We start from the raw sequence: 14,819 nt of genomic DNA on the forward strand, positions 1-14,819 counted from the left end.
ACAACATGCATATATTAGGAGGTAATACAAATGTTATGTAAAAAATTTACACAAAAAACGTAACACTGACAAAATTTGTAAGCAATCATATTTCTTCATTAAAATTAACATTTATAAACATTTATAATGTTAAATTGACACATTTTACTTATTTATCTTAAAATTTAGGTTTTAAAAACACTATTTTTATGTTATTTGTTCACTTACTCATAATTGTGTTATTTTATCATTAACAAATGTTGAATCTAAATTTAATACAAAATATTCAAATAACACAAACATTATGTTAAATTAACATTCGGATATGTTAAAAATTCAACACAAAATTTTAACAAGGACTTGAGTGGATCGTTTCTAATACAAATACAAAACGTTTTTTCCTGTGTACGTGTATATGTGTACATATACACGTGTGTTAAAGTAACTGTATAATAGCCATAAGTATGAAATGTGAAGAGTGTCATCTCGTCTTTCGTTGACTTATTATACTCATTCAATTCTCATATCGGTGGAGATAACATCCGTTAGAAATCTCAAGATGTTGGGTAAATGACGATTGACAGAGACGCGTGTGAAGTCAGATTATATGTATAAGATAGTTAATCGAGAAATGGTTTGCTGTCTGGCCGTTAGTTAACTGAATTTTCCTTCTTCCTTTATGATACGTACAGAGATAATTTAGAATGAGGCAACAAGCTGCGCTATCTTGGGATTAGGTACCCAGATTGTTAGTGGTGAACTCTGCAACTCTGTCTATACGTTTCCGGTACTAGTAATGAATTCTAAACTCTTGGCCATGTTGCAGCAGCAGTTCAAGCTAACTAATTTCAACTTAGCGATTCGCAGCATCTCGTTTAATTGTAGTTTCATTTACACAGAGGACGAATTTAATTAATAACTAAGATTAATTGATAGTTTAAAATTTTTTGTCTTTCCAATTTGTTTTATTTTTAAGAGTTTTATTAATTTGAATTTATATATTCTCTATATTTGCGAACAATGTTTAGTAAAATTTTAACATTTTTAATTTGATGATAAATTTAATCTATCATATCATATCTACATCGAGTGATGTGTTTTGTTAATTACGTTGCTGTATTATTACTATTTTGTAAGTATTTGCAAAATGAATTATTGAAAAATCTCACCACTAAATCACACCATAATCACAAAAAATCGCATGTTTCACAACTGAACAAAGGGCACTTTTCCTACATTAATAATCTCTTCGAAGGATATCTTCTTTTCATCATTAACGCGCATTTACATGTAGACTTTAACGCATATTTTTGCTCACGCGAGAATGATTGGCATGATTATATTATTTACGCGGCAAATAATTTTTACATACATAATCAAGTATAAATAACTCATCATCTGAAATAACTAAAAGTATGGATCATCGCTGCTTCGGCTTAAATTTGCGCTGCGTCTGTTTGCCGATCGTTTCAAAATTCTAGTCGCGTCGCAGTGCGCGTCTCGCGAAAGTCCGGCGCGACGCTATTATCCTCGAGAAAGAAAATTGCAAGCGCTTGAAACTTCTGCTGCACGAACAGCAGAATTTTTACGAGCCCTTGCCGACTGCATGCTGTTTCGTTAATTGTGTTGCTTTACACCAGGTACTTTGTGATATTATACTACTAAATCGTTTTGACTATTTTGTGATCAATTTTTTCTAAAGTTCGTAATTTTCGATCTTCCATAACGACTACTTTCCTCATAATATACGTTTCATGCAGTAATAGTATGAAAAAGATAAAATTTTAATAAAAGCAATTTTACATTTAGATATATTGCGTTATATATATATCTTATAAAAATATATTAATCATTGAGTCGTTATGAATATTAACATTTAGATTGCAGACAAATTGACTTAGAAATTCAAGTTATTGTTTTGCATCATTTATTTAAACGACGTGAGATAAAATTTGAATGGGGATTATACGGCTGTTAAGATACGCTTTCCAAGATTTGATGACAAATGAATGAGTAAACTCTTTCTCTGTCCTTGCAAATCCGCTGAGTTTTATCGTCGTCTAGCAGGACTTTTACTGTTAGATAGACATCAACTTAACTTGCGTTTCACTCCTTCGCCTTCGTCAAGTTTGCATCACGCGATATCGTGTGCCGGTTTTCATAGAGCAAAAGCTGTTATTAAGCTTCGGAATTTTTAGATTAGATGTTTGTGGTTATAAATTTCTTTTGTATAAATTAGCATATTTTTTCTCAATATATGATACGATGAATACAATAATTAAAACAATTTTGACATAATTTTAAGGTTGTTATATAAAGGAAAGTAATTTGTTTTTCTCCAAATTTTTATATTAATCATAATATGTTTAATATTTTTCAAACGTAGAAAATTATAAAATTATTTATTTTTTTATATAATTTATATTTAGTTAATGCTTATATTTATATTAATATATCATAAAATAAAATACAATACACATAAAATAAAATTCTGTTGCCGATTGTTTCTCAATACTCGTTACGTTTTCCAATATACATTACGACATTATGGAAACGACAAAATCTGAAAGAAAAAGGTAATTCCATTATTACATTCGGGATATCCGGCTAGATCGTCATTCCGAAGCAAACGAAACAGTGATTTTACGGCCGTGAAAAAAACTTCCAATTGCCCGCCGTGGGTTCTCAAGGTAAGATGGATCGTAATAAGCCCTTGAACCCCCGGGCACGAGTCGGACTTTAAGATCGATGTCGCAAGAAACTTGCAGGTCTTTGCCCTGGCAATTGTTAAGGTTTTATTTGGTATACTCTTGCTGTTAGAAACAATAGTTTTATATGTAATTTCATGATGACTGTATATGAAGTGTACATAAACTATACTTAAAAAAATAGAGAAACTTTCCTAAGCATAGTTACAAAAAAAATCAATACTTATTATTAATATTACATATTTTTCTTCGGAAAATAATAAAAACGTCTTATACATGCTTACGGTTTATTTTTATATCACCATTTCGCATGAACACAAAACACAATACATAAAACGTACAATTCAATGCTGCTTTTCATTTTTTAACTCTTTTAAGTACTTAACTAGTTATGCGGTGTTTCCTTTGTACTATGGTTTTATTCTTATTTAAAATATTACATAAAATTGTACGTATTATCGCGTTTGTCATACATAAAGTCATAGAATAACCTACATTCATTGTACAAGTGAGTATGTCGTCGAAAGACGTCACAGATCTTAAAATATCTTCTACGAAGTCCACACATGTGCTTCACATACATCGTGAGTTCCACTAAATGGTGAGAAGGTCGACTTCGTTTCTTACCTTTTGCTTGATTGAGCGCGAAAATCAACGAGCGGAATGGTCCGTGCACCGGAGTTGAACGCCGAGGTCTCTGCAAACTTCTGCTTTGACTGTATAATGCTATCCTTGGGCTTCCGTTTGATCTGCAGTCGGAGTTCCTGAGTTCCCCGTAAGTCCCGACGTGGTCGCGCGAATAGGAACCGCGTCACTGTCGTCGTCGTCATCGTCATTCGCATCATGGAACTTAGAATATACTAAGTTTACGCTGTGTCACGTAACACAAGCTATCGGTTGTGTTCTTCTAATCATCAGAGGACAAATTACTCGGTTATTATTCGCTGTCGCTTTTGATTAATCTAATGTTCTCGTTTGGCAAGACATCGAATTTCGTAAAACGTGTTCTTCAACGTTGTGTTCTCACGACGAAATTATAGAGACGTTCCAATTACTTTCTTGCGTTTATAATTATTCCCATTCGTCATATATCGAAAATCAATTGTTGTCGATGGAGAAACCATAGCTCAGTTATTTATTAATTTGAACATATAGTATCTAACTATTCTCCACAAAGCTGCGCTGGTTTTTCACAATGTGTCTATTACTTTCACAATGTGTCTTTTACAGCATTTGATTTTATAATTATGTTTTATATTGTTTCTTCGAGAAAATCTTTTGTCGCTCTCTCTTATAGAATCTATTATTAATGCTTATTAAAAGGCTCGATTAGAGACATTTTCTTTGTAATTTAGAAAATAGGAGTAAACTCCATATATTTAATTATTACTTGCATATCTACGTGCAATAAAAAATTTATTTTTGATTAATGTAAGAAATTATACAATTTAATCTTATAAGTCTCATTGTACGATTTTATTAATTTTTAAGGAATCAGACTTACAATGATACTACCCAGATTTCTTCAAGTGGCGATATTACAAGGAAAAACTTTATTTTGTACATTATATTAATTTATGTTATCATTGAAAATGACCCGATCGGGTTCGAAACGTTTGTTAATTTTGTCTGCTAAATTTGTATGTATTTTGTATTATTTTTAATATATATATGTGTTGTTAATTTTCTATACTTTGGCTCTTTGCCCTTTCTTTACTTGAATTTATTAATTTTTAATTTATTAGAGCAATTTTGCGAGCTATGTTATTCAAACAACAAATGGTGCAGCATCCTCGGCCTCGTCTCTGACAAATTCTCGTATTCTTGATTTTAAGAAAGCACTCTGTTGAATTCGCCAGAAGGCGGTTTTCCTCTCAGCTGATTCGATCTCGCCTGCTTGTTTCTCTCCTTTCCTCTTTTTCGACTTTTGTCTCTTCTTCGTTCACTGTATACAACATAAGATCAGGGTTCGTATTCTCCTTGGGGCACAGACCGCATAACCGACTTACATTTAGACGCATAACGCGTTTTGTAGAAAGCGCTCTTGCGAATTTAAATTAGTATTATCTACGCGGCGGTGCGGTGGCGCACATGAGTAAATCCAAAGTCATTGCGTACTATATTATTATACGTCTAAGATACTTTGCTTTCTCAACCCGTGTATGCGAGCGTGTATCTTTAATTAGTTGTTTCCCAGGAAAATTTTCACGCGGCGTAAATTTCTATTTACACCACGTACAATATATAGTATGCTAAATCGAAACGTGTTAATAATTTGGATAATCACAGAAATTTGTAATAATGGAAAATAAATAGTGAAAATGATAATGTAATTATATTGTTCTATGTGATTACACAAATAAGTATATAATTTTGCATGCTGATGCAGCATTCATTGATGCTCTCATCCCACGCCAGGACGCCACAATTGCACGAGTTTTAATTACTTCGTTTTAATTATTTCTAAATGATTTTACTTTTAAATGAATCGTGGTTCTCTCGCAGAGACGAGACTAGATTTTGGAAGACTGTGAAGATCCGAAGATCATCATAGCTCTAATAATCAAGGTCTTGCATCAACTCTCAAGGATTGAATTTCATTCGCCATTCGTCGGTGGTAATTGTCGCGGGCATCATTAGCGGGCACGGTAACGCCACGGTCGCGCGTACGTAATTAATAACGCGTGTCTCGACGCACGTCCGTTCGTTCAATTATCCGTAAAGTTTGAGGTAATTATGCCAGGCTCGCTATCCGCAGCAATCCACGGCGCGGCGCGGCGGCGGAAAAAATGGCGGGAATGCTGGAGATCTCCTCGGTCCGTGGTGGCGTTACGCTGGTTACGCACTGTCTCCCGCAGTCGGTCGGTCGGTTGGCGGTCGTTATCGGTACCGCTGCACCTGGTATCCTTGTTCTCGCCGCGCGCGGATTCCCAGGAGCCGTCCTGCCGTCCGATGTTTACGAGGGGATGGGATCGTGGCTGTCGTAAGTAGGCACTTCGCTTCTGCCTCCAGCCGCCTCTTTCCTCCTCTTCCTCCTCTTGCTCCTCTTCCTCGTCGGTTCTTCTCTCTTCGGCTTTCGCCGTGAGTAAGCAACTATAAGTTTCTCATGGTAGCCGGAACCACACGCCGGAGTCCAGATGCTCTCGCTCGATGGCTCGAGATCACTCTCGTGCACAGCCAGCGGATCCTCGTGGCCGCCTTCTCTTCCATGACCTCTGTGAAATGTCAAGGTTCGCCTCGCTCTCGCGTTTAAATCCGGAGGACACATCAATAGCTATGGATGTAGCTCTTCTAGCGGCATTCTTTCTCTGATGCGACTTTACGAGCCGGCCTTTTTACAACATGGGTCGCGCCCAGTCGATTCGGAGCCGCAATGTAGCGTCTCGCGTCGCGTCGCGTCGCGTCGCGTCGGTGCACCTGCAGCCGGTGATGGTAACGTTCTCGTATAAGGTATATCGGATATCCAATTATTTATATTGTTCTTTTTTAAAGAAAGTTGCTAAAAGAATGAGTTACAAACAAATGAAATTATACAATTAGGAAATATCAAATGAGTCTGCAGGAAAATATAAAAGATTCCTAGATTTTCATAGACGAATGTAAGAAAGTCATTGAATTCTAATTATGTTATGTTCATAAAAAATATAGAAAGCGGATAATGAAATTACTTTTCGTTGAAGTTTGGGTATAATTCTAATGTATAATAGATATAAACACACACTGAAGATAAATCACCACTTTGCTATAACTGTGTTTGCTATAATATGTTTTGAATAGACTTCGCTATTTGCTAAGCAATATTCTCCGTAATGAGATAATTTGGAGATGTAGCACACCTAAAATTATAGAGAGCTATGTTTGTCCCAGGTTGTTTATTCACACGGATCAAAGACGGTAATCTTCGTCTGACGTTTTAAAGAGATAATGCGAATTACCAATGACAATCATCGATCCTGCACGTGCTGAATCGTGCTGAACGGAGGAAATATTTCGACAAGTTTCTATTGTTAACTTCGCAACAGTCAACTGCCAAGAAGGCAAATTGCTAGAAGATCGTTAAGTCAAAATGTGTCAATCACCGAGGCGCGAGAGAAAATCATTCACAGTGGTTTTTGCGCGGTGTAACGCTCAGCCGCAACAATTTACGGGAAAATCGCCCGTAATTGAATCCTTGAAAGCCAAAGACAATTTTACTATTGCATGCATATTAACGTTCTCATCTGCGTAATATGTTTCCTAATGCGAGTATCCGTTTTCTACTATCCATATTTCGCGTTCAATTCAAATATAATGATACGAAAGAAAATTATGACCCAGTGTATTTAATTTCCCTACGATTAATTGTTATATTAAACTATATTAAATGAGGATCTTTCATCGATTATAATTTCCCTGCTTTTCGACTATGCTCTCGCGAAAAATCTCGTGCGATCTGGTAATCTTTCTTTCTGTCGTGCCCTTCTCTTTTTTGTCCTCGCGCAAGTTACAAGACAAGAGGTAGGAAAGGGCACAGGGCAACGAATTCTACGTCGTAGTCACGAAACGCGATTACACGTTCGCCTGCCAACTTCGAACTCTGGATGCGAACGACCTCTCGACTCGCTTTCCTTTTCCTCTTCTTTTCCTTTCTTTCTCACTTGCTCGCTTTCGTCTTTCTCTCCTTCCTTGCCATCTTTGCTCTTCGTGCGTGCACGCGCGCGTTCGTCCGATATACCCTCGCGCGCGAAACCAGTTCACGCGCCGTGATCTTCGGTCCGATCGCTGAACGAAGCGTGATCTTGATCTCCGCCACACGCATACACACACGCAATAAATTTGGGCGCGATCGGCGCACGCACGTCTGCGGAAACAACGCGCCGGTTCCTGCAAATTACGGATGATCGATAATCGACCGCGATCGGAGAGTGCTCGAGGCTGATTGCGCCGATTGCGAACAACCAAATTTAGCCCGAAAATAGGCAACAGGCATTTCTTTCACTTTTCTTTTGCTTTTTGCGTTGTAGCTACTACCAATACTAAATTTGTGACAGTTATCATTAAATAAATAGCATTATTATTAAACATGATATGCTTGAATATGAAATTTGTTACAAGTATTTTTAATTTTTAAATTGAACGTTGAATTTCCTCATTAATTAATTTTTTTTCATTTAGCGCAACAATGTCTGACCTATTAATTCTCTATTAATGATTCTTTTTTAATCAATTAAGAAGTGGCTATTATGTATACATTGCATAAATAATAAGAAGCATACAGCCACAACACAAGATGTCTTTAGCGAAAGTCGTATATTTAAAATTTTTAATATAATAAAGTAGACATTTCTGTCAAGTCTTGACCATCATCAGTAGAATAAGAATATTATAAACGGTGTTACAGAAATTATAAAAGATGTAAATAAAAATTGTTCGAGTGTGTATTCGCTATTCCAGAACGGTGACATAAAATTACATTCGCTTATAAAAAGAACTTTTCCGCAGTATTTCATAAGCGAATGTAATTTTACGGAGAAAAATGTACAAGAATATAGCTAGAATTCTAGTAAACTTTATGGAATTATCAAGTTCATATAAGGATACGTGCCTACTTATGTAAAATTTTCTTTACATTTCTGGTATATGAAATTATCGTCATAAAGTAAATTTATAACTTATCAGACATCTCAGTAATAGAATTTACTTTATCGACGAATATTTTTTCTTTGGCACTGACAAAATTTACTTTACTGCGTAGTAAAAAATATATCTATATGTATAAAAGTTCTAAGAGTTGTTTGTGCTTATCAATCTTGAAAACAGTACGATTTACTTTACTGTAAGTATAATTCACTTTACAGAAAGCATGATTTATCTTATTATAAGATAATAATCACTTGAAATAATGTATCTACTATAATGTATTTTTTATCTTAAATCTCCGGTATTTTTACGTTTTTAGGTAAATAAAATTTATCACAAATTCGGTAAAAAATAGCCAGAATATTTTTACTAGTCTTCTAAGATAAAAATCTCTCAATTATTATTCTTCGTGTGTCACCGTTAATTCTGGAATAGTGAATACAAACACTGGAACAATTTTTGTTAAGTCTTTTATAATATCTGTGTAACATCGTTTATAATATTCTTATTGTACTGATGATGGTCAAAATTTGACTGAAACGCTTAGGTACTTTATTATATTAAAAAGTTTAAATATACGACTTCCGCTAAAGACATCTTGCGTTATGGCTATATATGCTCTTTATTATTTTTGTTTTGTATTATTAAGCCATCTCTAAAAGTTTTTTAAAAATGTATACATTATACATTATTTACCTTGTGAATATTTTGAGGAAACTTAACATTTTTTTTATAACATAAATGAAGAATTTATAAAACTGTCAAAAGTATAATTTTTGTTTCTAAATACTTTCAAATTCTTCATCTTATTGTTAGAACTAATTGCTAAATGAATATTACATTTATTTTTCTTAGAAAACAAACTTGTTTTAAACAAAACTCCATTTGTGAAAAGAGAGATTAAAAGAGTAATACACTTTATTCTCTTTGCAAAAATTATACGTGATGTAGTAATTTAATAATCTCACGAAACATCCTGATTGCCACGAGTACTTCGTGAAAACGAGTTGGCATTATATGAGAACGATTTGCAGACTGAATCGGGCGTGTTTCTTACGTATGACTAACGATTGCGTATTAGAAGTTTGTCGGATATAAATACGTTGGTATTTGGTCGGTTGGTATGCGAATCCTTTATGTCAGCATCGTTAACATTTTCCTCTTTTTTTTTTCGTGAAACTGGTTTTTTCTCTTTTATCTGCGAGTCCCTCGGGAAGTTGCGTCGCGTAAATACATGTAAATAATTTATCGGTACTGAAGAGATAGCGGAACACCAGTGTCATAATTTATATCTGTTTCGCGCGTGAAAACCGCGAGATAATTAATGTCTCATTCCTGCTTAACCCTTTCGCTCTCGTATCAACCTGTCTCTATTGTTTCGTAGAGAAACGTTCACACATCTACAGTTTAATATTGTTGAGAAAGAATTTTGCACGCATAATAAAAATTATATTTATCCACTGAATATTGTGAATCTGAAAAGATTAATAAAATATTAATAATTTAATAATAAAATGAAATATTAATAAAAGTTAATAATCTGAATGAAATTAAAAATTTGTAATAAAATATATTTATACCAAGTGAGAATCCTATATTAAAAAGTAAAAGATTTAAACATATACGAACAGCAATGACACTATGATCTCTTGTTTCTATATACGTCTCGTAATCAGATGACAGTGAGAAAGTGAGTTCCTACATCGTGCTCTTGAACTTGAAAGATTCGTAATGACAGGTTGGCACGGGCTGGCCGCTTGCCCGAGAAAGCGAGCACCAAGAGAATGCGCGACGGTCCCGCTTTCCTCCTCACGCGTGTCGCCTCGTGCGCATTTGATACGGTAGATTCCTTACGAACAACTTTGTCACGCTCAATGAATTCATACAAGTAGACCAGATCGAAAATTACAGGTTCGAAGCTGTCGCGCCTGTGTGTCTTAATTAATTGATATACATCTCAATGTCTTAATTCTGTATCACTTATGTTACGGCAATTATCGCTTAACAAAACATTTTTTTTAATATACATTTTTGGTACTGAAGAGGACCCAAATAATAGAGTCGAAACGTTTACCTGATGTCATAATTATATAATTTTATTGTTCATTAATAAATTGATTATTACACATAATATCTTGTGTCGGCTCTAATAGGCATTGAAAGATTTTTATTCAGATTATTTCTAGAGAGATAAATTTCTTTATCTTTGATCTATTTTTTTTTATTTATGCTTTTTGGTTATTTCTATCATAAAATTTTCAATATAATTTCAAATTTATTTTAAAGATTGGTAAAATAATATTTGATGTTTCTCGTGAAGAAAAAATTATTTCCCATTTGATTATTACAACACGTTCTGTTACGAATTTAAAATAGATCTTTGACGAAAAATTAATACATTTTTCACCCTCACTGTGTATACGGGGTCATTTTTGTCCAGGCAAATTCATGAATATCTTAAAAACAAGGACAATACAAATGCGTCGTTCTGCACCTAAAAAAGCTTGTAGCGGAAAATGCTCGTGAAAATCCGGCTTGCGTCATTCTCTCGCTGAGTAACAAACAATCAAAAACGTGTACGGTAAGATAGATTCCCGTTTATACTCATCACATATTTGTCGTAAAAATAAGAAAATAATTTGTTTAGTGTTTCTTGATTATTTTTATAAGTAAAGTACATACATATATAATGGAAAAATTTTTATTTAGTGTTAGAATAAAAATGGCAAATTGCCTTGCAGAAGAGGTGTTACGATTTCTTCATTCTCTTACAATGTCATTTATATACGTATTTTTTTATTTATGAAAGTATATGAGATTATAGATTTTAAATAAAAAATGAATTTTTTAAAGTTAATTTTTCACGAATGCTTATTTTTATAGGTTTCAAAATTGTAAGACTTCATGTCCCAAACTTAAGCATTTAAACTTAAAAAATGTGTTGGCATATTTTTTAATTAAAATATACATTTTAAACTTTATTTTCCATTTTTAATGATGAGATTTTATTGATTTGTTCAAAAGTTACAAATTTTTGAAGATATCACTACTATACTCGCATTTTGATATACATATATTTACAAAAATAAAATATTTAAACAAATAAATTTGTAAAATTATGTATAAATCTTTCATTTAGAATAGCTAAGGAAACTACATGAATTTTTTATATAATATTGTTGAACCATTTAATCTATTAAAAAAACACGCTGGACATTAACGACCCCCGTATACACTTTATTGGTATACTAAAAAAAAACGCATACACAGTGAGAGTTAATTATACTTTGCTGTTTTATTAATATCGAGACAATTTATTAATATTGCTGTAAAAAATAAGCAATTTATTATTTGCAGCAACTTTTCTATTTGGTCTATGGCTTTGTTCATGGTTATCTTACAACTTTTCTTCAACGTGTCGTACAAGAGATGGACAACACGCAATTAATTACAAGCTCGCTTAATTAAATAGAGACCTCCTGAGGCGGCTCAGCAAATATTATCTTGTTGAATTTGAAATTGTAAAATTTTTAATTTTACAATAAGAAAACTTTACTTTTTTGATGATATATATTTTGAGAAATTACATATTTTGTATACAAAAAAATATTCTTGAAAAATACACTTGCTAATTAATACATTTTAAAGTAACAAAGAAAAATTATTAAAACTTTTTAAAAATATATCCATGATATTTTACAATTTTTTAAAAATAATTTCTGAGTGATTTAAGTAGCTTTTAATATAGTTCTGAACTCTGATAAATATAAAAATTGATGTTGTGGAACAAAAGTTAGTTATTAATTTCACATTTATTCATGCTTTATAATGCTTCGTACTTTATGGCTCTCTTTGTATTAAACGTGTCACGTCAACAGCAGTTTAAAATCTTAGATTAAAATCGATCAATTTTAGGTTCCTGTTCCGTCTTCTTGCTTTCAGTCGGCAAGTAATTAGAAGCTGAGCCTAATTATGATGGTAGAACGCGTGACTTATGGAAAAAATCGGCAGTGCGCGTCGGTGGGAGTTATTATGATGGTTATTAGTCTGGCGTGGGGCTAATTTATGAAAGCCATTAAAAACGAACGCCTGATTAAAACTCACACTGATATTTTATGTTTCGCCTGGAAAGAATCATCGTATACATACTTTGTACTGCACAAACGTATAAAATATCCTTTCGGTCTTCGAAAAAAGTCTAGTAACTTCTAAATAGTGGAATGCGGATTAATGTAAAGAATGAACACGGTGCGAGAAACTAATTTAATCAGCGATGATTACGTTCCTCTTTTCTTGTGTCTTTCCTTTCTGGACTTTTTTCTTTTTTTGTACATAGTATCTTATCTTCGTCGCGCGCGTCCAAATGTTATATATTATACACGGAGAAAATTTTATATTTAAAATTACTATAATGTGGTAGTAGCTGCGGTCCTCATGTAAATTATGAGTTTAAACGTTATAGTTAGTTTTTTAAAAATAATAATATAATGTAATTTTTACACTTTTTTATAGTAAAAATTTTTTTATTACAAAATCAAATATATCTAGCAAATTTTGTTTGCGTACCACAGTAAAAATTAACTGTTTTCATGTTAGAATATGGCTTAACAAAATAATTACTTTATTTATGTGATAAAAATTAGTATTACCATAGTAAAAGTCGGAATCATGTTGTGAAAGTCCATCGAAAATACAAGACATAGTAAAGTGTAATTTAAAATTGTATTAAAACTTAATATAAAATTTTCTCCGTGTATAATAATATATTTTTTAATAAATTCAAGGTTGAATTTTCTATATGAAATATTTTCTTGCATTTTAATTATTTGGACTTTAATTTTCGTTAAATTTTATTGAATCTTTTATCAAAGAAGAAAAAATTTGTAAATTCAATTTTTTCTTCTTAACTTGGATGAAAAACCTATTGTTAAGATTTTATTCGAAGATATAAGACACTTTGTATATCTCACATCGTACAACGAACGAAGGAACATCATTTCCAACACGCGAAATATTCAACCGATTCTCCCCAGATGAACGAATGCGAGTTACCGTGAAATGAAAAGGTGAGACTCGCAGTGCGAGAAGGTGTGTGAGGACGCGGGTTTCACGACGAAGGGGCGAAGAATCTGTGGAAGAATTGATGCTGCACGAGAGATATATCTCCGTGAGAAAAGTTCGGCGCTTTACCAAGCGCATGTATTGCCAGTCTTATTAAGCGGACAGCGCGAGCGGCGAGGAGGACTTTGCTTTGCGGTTTTCGCGCGAGAGAGTATTCAACCGAAAATGGCATTGACGTCCCGATGCCGCGCAGGCGGTGCCGAGAATCTTTCCGAGGAGTTGGTGACCGAGGATGAGGGGACTAACGGGAGCAATTTTGAGCCCCTGAGCGACTCCTGCGGTGAGAGCGATATGGAGGGTCTCGATCTCTCCCTCTTCGAGCCGCAGGTCGACACCGCTTCCTGGTGCGACAGCCGCATCCATGCTGGAACTCTTCATATTTTGATCCATTATTGTGGTAAGCTGAGTCTGCACGATATACATAACATATTATATACACACTACACACACCCACACACACACAGGTGACTAACATGAGATTTTTTAATGGCTTGTGATTTATTTAATTTGTAACTTCAACTTATTTTTTTTATATTAAATTTATAGAAAATCAAGTTTTATTGTTAAAAGTTAGCAATCAATGATAGTTATACTTTATTGTATGTGAAAGTTTTTATCAAATAAGTTTTGTTAATTAAAAAACAGTTCTTACAATATGAGATACCAGGATTTCCTTAAAGATGATATCTTGTAACAAGAAATCAAAGAAAGAATTAAAAAAAAGCTTTTTATAATAAACGCTTTTACTGTACAAAAATAGGAATATGGAAAATTTCAATCTTTAATGATAATTTAATAGATATTAATTATATCATTTTTTAATGATCTTGTCATTTCAAAATACAATCATTTTAAGGCTACACTGTAAAAACAAGTGTGTTACTTTACACGTTTATAGGTCTGCAAAAACGTGTAAGATATAACACACTTTTCATGTGTAATGATTATTACATACGAAAAGTGTGTGACACTCTACACGTTTCTTGCAAATCTACACACCTACAGACGTGTTAAAAGTGACTACAATCAAATGTATTAAAGTAACACACTTGTTTTTACAGTGTAGAAATCAATTACGATTAGCATACCAAACTTATATATTTATTATAAAAGAAAACAAAAAATAAACAAAACTTAAACTTTTCATATAATTTTTAGAAATTAAATTCCTGAGTACCTTATATTACGAACCCCGAACGCCTTACGGTTTCACGATCACCAGATTTAATCTTTACAATTAAACAAATCATATCTTATATTTTCCTATATTAATACGATGTTACTCTGTCACTGTATGCAAAATTTATTGCTAAATATTTATTTATTTTGTAATAAATAAGGTTTAAAGACTCGCTTCACACACACACACACACACACACACACACACACACA

General features: G+C 33.2%; 1 protein-coding gene across 1 annotated transcript in view; it reads left to right on the top strand.

Moving 5' to 3' along the window:
• The first annotated feature begins 13,592 nt into the window (after nt 1–13,592).
• The window catches only part of LOC108766424 (uncharacterized), an 84,373-nt gene continuing 83,146 nt past the window's right edge, over nt 13,593–14,819 (top strand). Inside the window, exon 1 of the mRNA XM_018515707.1 lies at nt 13,593–13,824. Within this exon, the coding sequence (XP_018371209.1) occupies nt 13,593–13,824 (232 nt within the window). The remainder of the gene's footprint in view (nt 13,825–14,819) is intronic.

This window comes from Trachymyrmex cornetzi, unplaced genomic scaffold (genome assembly GCF_001594075.2).
Source record: "Trachymyrmex cornetzi isolate Tcor2-1 unplaced genomic scaffold, Tcor1.1 scaffold59, whole genome shotgun sequence".
NCBI classification, from domain to species: domain Eukaryota; kingdom Metazoa; phylum Arthropoda; class Insecta; order Hymenoptera; family Formicidae; genus Trachymyrmex; species Trachymyrmex cornetzi.